The 9,503-nt window shown below is 55.2% G+C and overlaps 1 protein-coding gene and 2 pseudogenes across 1 annotated transcript; 2 read left to right on the forward strand and 1 right to left on the reverse strand.

Annotated features, from left to right (window-relative positions):
- Window positions 1-579: 579 nt before the first annotated feature.
- Window positions 580-2,697, forward strand: SAPIO_CDS6796 (annotated as a pseudogene; the record flags this gene model as incomplete).
- Window positions 2,698-4,704: 2,007 nt separating this feature from the next.
- SAPIO_CDS6797 lies at window positions 4,705-6,735 on the reverse strand (annotated as a pseudogene; the record flags this gene model as incomplete).
- A 554-nt stretch (window positions 6,736-7,289) lies between these two features.
- On the forward strand, window positions 7,290-9,226 carry SAPIO_CDS6798 (Prp31 C terminal domain-containing protein; the record flags this gene model as incomplete). The annotated part of the gene is made up of 2 exons (XM_016788805.1): window positions 7,290-7,592; window positions 7,721-9,226. The coding sequence occupies 2 exons, from the start codon at window positions 7,290-7,292 to the stop codon at window positions 9,224-9,226; spliced, it is 1,809 nt and encodes a 602-aa protein (XP_016641604.1).
- Between the last annotated feature and the right edge of the window lie 277 nt (window positions 9,227-9,503).

The raw sequence follows: 9,503 nt of genomic DNA on the forward strand, positions 1-9,503 counted from the left end.
AGACATTTGTTGTGAGCTCAGTTGACATCAGCTGCCATCAGATCAATCATTGACTTGTGTGTCAGCACCTTCCTCGTTCCGAGTGCCTCCTCCATCGTCTGTCCTCTGGGGGGCCTCCCATTGTCTCTGGTTGGATATCCAGTCAGATAATTGCTGAGGGATAATATCCCGTTGCCAGCTCCATATCATACAGATCATACACATCATACAGATCATACATATCATACGTACGTACATGACCCATCAACTGACACCCGTGTGCGCCGGCATTGGTCCGCTGGTTCGCCCCCTCCCTCTCGCCCCTCTGGAAACTATCAACTCCTATGGAACGCCAAACACACTGAGCCCAACGGAGTGACGCCACTGGCCCCGCAATCATCCAGACTGGCCGACTGTCCGACTGTCAAACTGGATCAAATGGACTAACCCCTCCCGCTCTTCCCAGGAACTCGAAGCGAAAAACAGACTTTCGATCGTCAAGCCCATCGACGCCAAACCCGTCAACCATCAAGGGGCCGTCGAAACTCTAATCATTATTTTGTTTATTTCGTTTTTCAACCCACAGAATTCCATTCCGCCATGTCGCAATACGACCCCTACGACTCACCCCGCCCCCGCTACGACGACCGCGACCGCTACGATGACCGCGACCGCCACCAGCGCTACGCCGACCCCCGCGACGTCCGCGAGTCCTCCTACGCAAAGGGCTACCCCTCGACCTCGCGCGAGCTAGTCCCCCACCACGACGCCCAACTCGCCGTCGAACGCGCCTCCTACGCCGATCCGCGCCGCGCTCGCTCCGCCGAACCCGAGTACTATTACGACGACGCTTACTACGAGCGCGATCGCCGCAGGTCCCGCGGAGGGGGTCACAAGGCCGGGTACGCTGATGCGTATTACGAGGCGGAGGAGAAGCGACGCCGGCGTGTGCTCGGGCGTCAGGAGAAGATCATCGCTGCTGTTGCGGGGGCCGCTCTAGCTTTGGGGGGCAAGGAGATTTATGATCGGAGGGCGGCGGCTGCGAAGGAGGAGGAGGAGATTCATAGGAATTATTTGCATTCGGCTGCGCTGGGGGCCGCGGGCGCTGTGGCCGGGTATCAGGGTGCGGAGCTGTATAATAAACATGCTGCCAAGGTGAAGCGCCATGAGAGCTCGCACGTCGTTCACCGCGGACGGGATGGGAGGGTTCATGAGCATTACTACTCCGACTCGGACGATGACCAGCTCGCCAAGAAGGGTCACAAGAGTTTCCTCGAGAGCGCCCTCGGCGTGACGAGTCTCGGCGCCGCCATGCGGGCCCTCACGGGCGAAAAGGAACCCGAGAAACATCGCGATCGCGGTCGCAGCAGCTCGCGGGATAGCGCTAGGTCTACTCGCTCGCGCGCCCATAGCATGTCCAAGATCCAGAAGGCGGCCATGGCCTCGCTGCTTGCTGGCGCTACGGAGGCTTTCCGCATTGCGAAGGAGCCGGGGAGCTGGCAGGGCGAGAAGGCTAAGCGTGTTGTGACGGCTGCTATCGGTGCTGGTGCTATTGGCGGTGCGCAGGATGATGACGATAAGCATAACAAGAGGGATATCGTCGAGTCCGTCATCGGAGGCCTCCTTGGTAACCGCCTCGTCCACGGCTCCAAGAAGAACATCGAGGAGGACGAGGTCACTGGCCGCAGCCGTTCTCGATCGCGGATGAGGTCTCGTTCCGAAAGCGGCGGTGTCGGCGGGAGCGCTAATACCGGTTTTGCCGCGCTCGCTTCGGCCGGTCTAGCAGCCCTCGGCGCGAAGAAGCTCGCCGACAAGAGAGATGAAAGCAGGGGCCGCGATGGTAGCCGAGGCGGCAGCCGCAGCCGGAACCGAAGCCGAAGCATCGTGGACCAGGCTCGCCATGGCCTTGCGAAGCTGGGCATCGGAAATGATCCCGATGACGATTCTCGCAGGGATGACGGCTCTCGAAGCTCGCGGCACCATAGGCGCTACCACGACGATGACTACGATGACGACGAGTACGAGGAGGACCGCCGTCGATCCTCGCGCAGGGATAGGGATAGGGACGATGATCGCCACTCGTCGCGCCGCGGCTACGATGACGACGACGACGACGACCGCCACGACGACCGCCACCGCTCGCGGCGCAGCAAAGATGCTCGATCGGACGCCGGATCCGGCACGGACCTGGGCGACTCGTCGGATGACGAGCGTCGCGCTAAGAAGTTGAGAGGTAAGAAATTTGTTACGTCGGGCCTTGCGGCTATTGCTACCATTCACGCGGCACACGGCGTGTACCAAAACATGGGGAGGCGGAAAAAACACGGGCCGCCGCCACCGCTGCACGAGGAGCAGCTCAAATCTAGAAGTGCCATGCTTAAGAATGCGGCGAGGATCGGGGTGGCGGCCGTTGGTGTCCATGGGGCGATTAAGGAGTTGAGGGAGGCGAGGGAGAGTTCGAGGGAGTGTAGGGAGTTTAAGAAGGAGAAGAGAGTTCGCCGGGAGAGGAGGGCGGAGGAGAGGAGACGGTCTTCTAGCGCGAGCTCGAGGCGGCGACCCATTGGGGGTTGGTCGTCGCAGTCGCAGTCGCAGTCGCAGTCGGCGTTGCCTCATCCTCCGCCCGAGTCTTTTCGACGAGAAATCGTGGGGTCCCGTCACTGCTATGACGGGAAGCCGTATGCTTCGTCTGCGTATCGGACCTCTGGTTTCAAGGTCTAGAAGGTGCTCGCATCTAGAACAAGCCCTCTCTCGAAAGTCAAAGAGGCATGATTATGCTGCCTTTCTCCTCTTTCAAAACGACACGAAGATCCGCGGAAAACCTTGGGAAGGATGCTGGGGGGGCCTCTATGCGAAAAAACCCCTCTTGCAAGCTCTTTTCTCGACGATATTTCGTGTAGTCGGTTCTCGGGCATAGCATCAACCTTTTCCCCTTGGCGGCCTTCGAGCTTCTTCCTCGACTTCCCTGCCCTGCTTGCTCCTTGTTGCGAGATGAGCTACACGCCTTCCCATAGTGCAGGGTGTCACGCCGCGTGCCTTTTTTTTCTCCTTTTCTCTCCTTTACACCCATCCATGGTTTTACTGCACGCCGTTTATGTCATTTTGTTTTCACTTCTTTCCCTCTCTTCTTCCTCTTACTGCACTTCTTCATGAATTACGACCATTACAGGATATGGAACACGGATAGATGGTGGGATATGGATATAGATGGATATAGATGGACACATGGATTCGGCGCTTGGTTGGGCTTTAAACGCAGGGTTGTGTTTCTCTTGGGATATACAGGAAGGACATGGTTATGTTTTCTCTCTCCCTTCGTTTTGGTCTGGGCTCACAGTTGGGCGTTTGGTTTCTGCTTTCGTCGTTTTTTCATTCCTTTTTTCGCGCTTTTTACCCCTTTCTGCCCTCGAAAAGCACACCCCCCAAGCTTCAAGATGGGAAGAAGCTATTCATTTTAAAAAGATCAATCCGCTGATTCATTTACATTAGATCGTCGCCACTAAGCGAAGCAAAAGCCTGCTTGCCTCCTGTCTTTTTTAGGCTTGTTCGGTCCAGAAGGTATCAACGAGGGAAAAGCACAAGCACAAGGACACGCTCTCTTCCGTTTTTCATTCTTTCAAGGTATCATGGAATGCTGGGGACAACAATTCTACTCAAAACTTACTGGAATTTTTTTTTTTTTTTTTTGGAGGGGGGGGTTCGCTTTTGTCTTCCTTTCCTTTGTACTGCTTAACTGCGAGACGAGATGGGTATACGTTTTACGTCTGGGTCTGGCCGTCATGTATGGTTCTTATATACGTTTGGTTGTCAGGGGAGTGGGACAAGGCTGGTTTTAGTTTTTTTCCAAGGCTGGTTTTAGTTTTTTTCCTTCTTCTTCCTGCTCCTTAGCCCTGGCCTGGCCACCGACACTTCCTGTCTCGTCCTGTCTAGGGATGAATCGGGGAAAGGATGTGGCGGGGAAGGGAATGATCATGATGCAATATATCTGGGATTCGAATCTGCCCGCAGAAAAACAACTTCAAATCCGGAGGTAGAGTAGGAAGGGGAAAATAACACCAGCGTTTGTCCAAGAACGTTTTTAAGGAAAGGGTATAAAATAGGTTGGTTTCTACGATTTCGATTTCATGATCCCTTCTTATTGTTCTTATTGAAGTGTACATGTCTCCAGGAGGAAGCTCAGGTGTCGGAAAACGCTCGCTAGGTGGCATGAGGATGACGGTTCGGGAATGGCGGTCTGTTTTCTTCTGTTGAGATTCGGCTTTTTCTCGTCTTATGCCGTGGGTTCTTTCATGAGGCGGATGTAATGTCTTCTTCTCGTTATGATCTCTGAATGATGATGGCTCTTGGTTCTGCTTAATCCACCTCTACTGCCGCCGTGTCCAGGCTACGTCTTATGTGTTGAGTCGAACCTTCTCCCTCTCCATAGTTCGAAGCTGCTACCGCGGGTAAAGTCGGACCCTCTTAAGGGAGCAGCAAGTCAACCGTCGAACCCTCCGTTTCAGAGGCCCTAGGAAGGCCGGGTCTAGTATCTCGGAATCACGCGTGTTATACTGATGTAGCTTAGAGTCATCTCTTTTCTCTTCTCTTCTTTTCTTCACATTTTGTTAGGACACAACCCCCCCCCCCCCAAAACAAAGATAACCGAAGCTCGAATACTCGTCACAAAGGATTAATACAAATCGAGGGAAAAAAAAAGCCAAGAAGCAGCTCGTCCTGCCCACCTCCCCATTATATCCCCGCCCCTCCGCTCTCCTTCCACTTCGCCGCCAACGCCATGACGTTCGAAAGACTCTTAAGCTGCCGATCATCCGCCGGAAACACGTAATCCACATACTCCTCCCAGGTATCGTCCTCGAGCTTCCTCCTGCGCTTCACCCTGCGAGGCATCTGCCTCTGCACGGCCTCGACGTCCTCTTCGGCGCCGTGGATGCGCTCGAACGACAGCCACGCGTTCAGAAGCGTCACGCGCTCTTCCTTGAGGTCCTTGTCCTTCATGGCGGTGTGTGCGCGTTCGAAGACCTTGCGTGCGCGTGCCTTGGCTTCTTCGCTGACGGGGCGCTCTTCCTCCTCTTCCTCGGCTTCTTCTTCTTCTTCCTCTTCGGGGATGTTGATCTCGAAGTGCGCGTAGCTGATCCACACCTTGACGTGATCCGTCTTCTCGAGCAGCCGCTCATACAATTCCCTCGCGCGCTCATACTCCCCTTCCTCCTCCTCGAAATCAATATACGCCTTCCAAAGCAGCTCCGGCATATCAAGCACCTGCTGCCCAATAGCAAGCTCGAAAATGGCCCTCGTGCGATCCAAATCATCGAGGCCCCGCTCCAGCTCGGCGAACTTGATCCACGTCTGGCAATTGGCAGGGTTCCACTCGACGTGCTTCTCGTACAGCGTGCGGCACCGCACGAACTCGAAGAGCTTGAGCTCGAGATCGATGTAGCCCCGGAAGAGCCGGTCCTTGGGACACATGCCGATGGCTTGGCCGAGGGTCTTGCGCGCGGCCGTGATGTCGCCTTGGCGGATTTCGAAGTGCGCTTTGAGGAGCCAGACTTTGGCGAATGTGAATTTCTTGTGGGGGATGTGTTGTAGGCATACTTTGTATATCTCTCTCGCGCGGGCGACGTCCTTGGCTTCCATCTCTTCCCAGATGGCGTAGAATATCCAGAGGTAGATGTAGCGCCTCCAGTGCCGCTTCTCCTGCGTGGGTGGCATCTGGGCGACGGCCCTCTCGTACACTTCTCGCACCCTGTCGAAGTCTCCTGAGGTCTCCTCCAGGCGCGCGTAGTCGATCCAGGCATCGTAGTTCTTGGGATTTTCCTTGACTTGGTTCTCGTAGTAGACTCGTCGCTTCGACAGGATGACGTCTTCGATGCCATCCTGGTCACCGAACTGTTTCTCGAACGTCGTATAGGCCTTGTGAAGAGCCATAGACTTGGAGCGGGGAAGGTGATCGAGGGCATATTTGTAGATGGCTCTGGCGCGCTCGTATTCCTTCAGCTTGGCTTCGAAGCGGGCGTAGGCGAGGAAGATCTTTTCGGATAGAAAATCGTCGCCGAGAGCCTCTATCGATTCTCCGAATACCTCTCTCACCATGTCACTGGTGCCGTACTCCTCCTCGAACCTCGCCCACTTGATCCAGTTCTCGGGTTCCGGGTGAACGACGGTGAAAGATCTGAAAATGTCTCTCGCGCGGTCATATTCGCCGTAGCGCTTCTCCAGCTTGATAAACGCACTCCAGGCGGCCTTGTCGGGTTGCCACTTCATCCACCTCTCAAACACCTGCCTCGTGCCGGGGATGTTCCCCAGCATCTCCTCCATGTACACATACTTGTACCACAGCTTATCGACGCGCGGAAGGATCGTCACAGCGCGATCTAACAGGTTTCTCGCATGGTTGATATTCCTCGACTTCATCTCCGACTCGATATACCGGATCCACAGCGCTACATTATTGGGCATGACATCGAGGGCGCGTTCGAAGATGGACCGCGCGCGGGCGAATTCCTTCTGCTCGAGCTCCCAGGCGGCATATCTCGTCCAGTTGTTGATGTTGAGGCGGTTCCTCCGCACGTAGGCTTCGAATTCCTTGCGCTTGCGGCCCTGGTACTCGTGCAGCTCCTCGAGGTCGGCGAAGCGTTGGGTCGGGGCTTCGATGGGGACTTCTTGGCGGTCGACGGCTTCGCGGAGGAGTTGCTCGGCGGAGATTTGGACGGGGGCTGCGGCCTTGTTCTTGACCTTGGGGGGTCCCCTCGGGGCATCCATGATGGCGGTGTGAAAGGCTGGAGGCTTTTGGGCGAGTTCTTGTGGTGAAGAAGTGATGAGAGAGATGGTTGGCGTAGACTCGGGTCAATGAATTCCGGTAGAGGACCCTGGAGAACACGAATGGAGGTTCTCGATTAGACGTTCCAAAGCCCGCAGCTCCTAACCTCGCGGGTTCGCTAGATGAGTTAATGCTGATGAGGAAAAAAAAGTTGCCTCTTGGAAAGCGCAAGGCGATGCCCGTTTATGATCATAATATGAAATATGAATTAATCGTGAACATGTTCAAGGTGCAGCGTGCAATCGCACCGTCGCGCTGGCCAATAAAAGCTCTCAAATTAACGCACTGACCATCTTCCCTGCAAGGCAACTGCGACTGCCCAAAGTCAGCCTCGCGAACCACTTCAACTTCAAGGACCAATTTTATATTTTGCCCCCATCACTCTCCTTTTCCTCACCTCCACCCTGGCCTTCCTTCCATCGCCAACCGTCGCGTAACTCAGATCTCGGTACTTTACACGACAGTATTGCGGTAGCCTTTTTATCCCTCGCCCACCATGTCGACCCTGGCCGACGAACTACTCCAGGACTTCGAGGACTTCGGCTCTGACGAAGAGGTCGCAGATGATGGCGCCATCGAGGGCGAGGCGCCGACCAACGGCAAACCGACGATAGGCGACATGAGTGAGGGCGAAGAGGAGGAGGAAGATGAGGAGATGACGGATGTGGTCGATGAGGCCAAGATTCTCGGCGACGATGCCGAGGAGGCGAAGGTCAAGGTCGAGAAGATGAAGTTGGGGGTTGTGAAGGACGTTCGGAGTGTGGCTACACTAATGGATACCCTGGGGCCCGTTCTAGAGGTAAGAATCCCAATGAGTTGCCCCCCTTTTTATCATTTTTCTTGTTCTCTTGGCACATCACCTCTTCGGATCACCGTTTACATTTTATTTTGAGCATAGCCCTGACATTCTTGCGTCGAACCAAATAGAAAATCGAAAAATGCCGATCTCAAGAACAAACGGCCGTTATCGGAAACGTCGAGGATCACCCCGAATACCACCTCCTGACCCAATCCAACAGCCTTTCAACCCACATCGACAGCGAGATCGTCCTCGTCCACAAGTTCATCCGCGATCACTACTCCGTGCGATTCCCGGAGCTCGAAACCCTCATCAGTAACCCCCTCGAGTATGCCAAGGTCGTCGCCATCCTGGGCAATGGGCCCATGGACGCCGAGGGCATCAAGAAGCTACAAAATTCTACGGATAATCCCCTAAAGATCTCTCTACGCTCCGTCCTCGATGGACCGTCGCTCATGATTGTCACCGTTGAGGCGACCACTACCAAGGGTCGCGAGATGAGCCAGGATGAGCTGAATCGCGTACGAAGCGCTTGCCAGATGATTGTGTCGTTGGATAAGGCCAAGACGACGCTCACCGAATACGTGCAATCGCGCATGAACATCTTCGCGCCCAACCTCACGGCCCTCATCGGTTCTCTCACGGCCGCCCAGCTCCTGAATGCCGCCGGTGGTCTTACGGGTCTTTCCAAGACGCCAGCCTGCAACATCGCCGCTTGGGGCTCCAAGAAGCAGGCTACGCCCGGTCTAGCGACGAATGTCGGTATAAGGCAGCAGGGTTTCATCTATCACTCGCCTCTCATTCGGGGGATACCTAACGACCTAAAGAGGCAAGCCATGCGCATCGTCTCTGCCAAGCTCGTGATGGCAGCCAGGGTCGATCGCATACACGAGAGCCCCAACGGAGCCATCGGCGAACAATTGAAATCAGCATGTCTCGAGAGGCTTGACAAGCTAACTGAACCGGCCGCGAACAAGGGCCAGCGAGCCCTCCCCGCGCCAGACGACAAGCCCTCGAGGAAGCGAGGTGGCAGACGAGCAAGGAAGGCAAAGGAAGCTACGGCCATGACGGATCTGCGCAAAGCACAAAACAGAATGGCGTTCGGAAAGGAGGAAAAGGAAGTCGGCTACGGCACCGGCGAGGGAACGGCCGGTCTCGGCATGATCGGGCAGTCCAACGACGGCAGGATCCGCGCGCTGCAGATCGACCAGCGCACAAGAGCCAAACTCAGCGCCAAGCACAAGGGCTGGGGAGGCGCTACGCCCATGAACGGCTTATCGTCGTCTCTGCGCGGGTTCAACCAGGCGAGCTCGAACATCGACTTGCGTGGAAGGGGACTTCGCACGTCGGGCGTTGGGAGCACCATTGGTGGGAACATGAGCACGGCGGGAACCGCATCGTCACTTACGTTTACGCCGGTGCAAGGGTTGGAGCTCGTGGATCCGAAGGTACGCGAGGAGCTTAGTAGGAAGAGGAAAGCGGATGAGGACCGCTGGTTCAAGGGGGGTACGTTTACGCAGGTTGGGGGGTCTTCTTCCAACGGGGGGTTCAAGGTTCCGGACCTGCCTCCTAGCAAAAGGGTTGATACGGGAGCTGGCAAGATGTTACCGCCGCCTCTTCCTGTCAAGAAGTAGGCGGGATTGGTTGGGGAAGTTTAAAAAAAAGTATTGGGGGGGCCGGAGCGGGGTTTAAGGTTATGGATGGTTTTCTCATTCTTTTTTCGTATTCATTTGTACAGCATAGGGTTAGGCGTCGTCTTTAAAGGAGGGATGTTAAGGTTGGTGGGCTCCGGATGTGTATGATTTCATCTTCACAACAGACTAGAAAAAGGAACCGAGCTTATTTTTTAATCGTCTCTCTCCTTTTTTTTTTTTTTTTTTTTTTTTTTTTGTCCACCCTTTGAATGAACAC

The sequence above is a fragment of the Scedosporium apiospermum genome (assembly GCF_000732125.1).
Source record: "Scedosporium apiospermum strain IHEM 14462 chromosome Unknown SEQ_SAPIO_0107, whole genome shotgun sequence".
Taxonomy (NCBI): Eukaryota; Fungi; Ascomycota; class Sordariomycetes; order Microascales; family Microascaceae; genus Scedosporium; species Scedosporium apiospermum.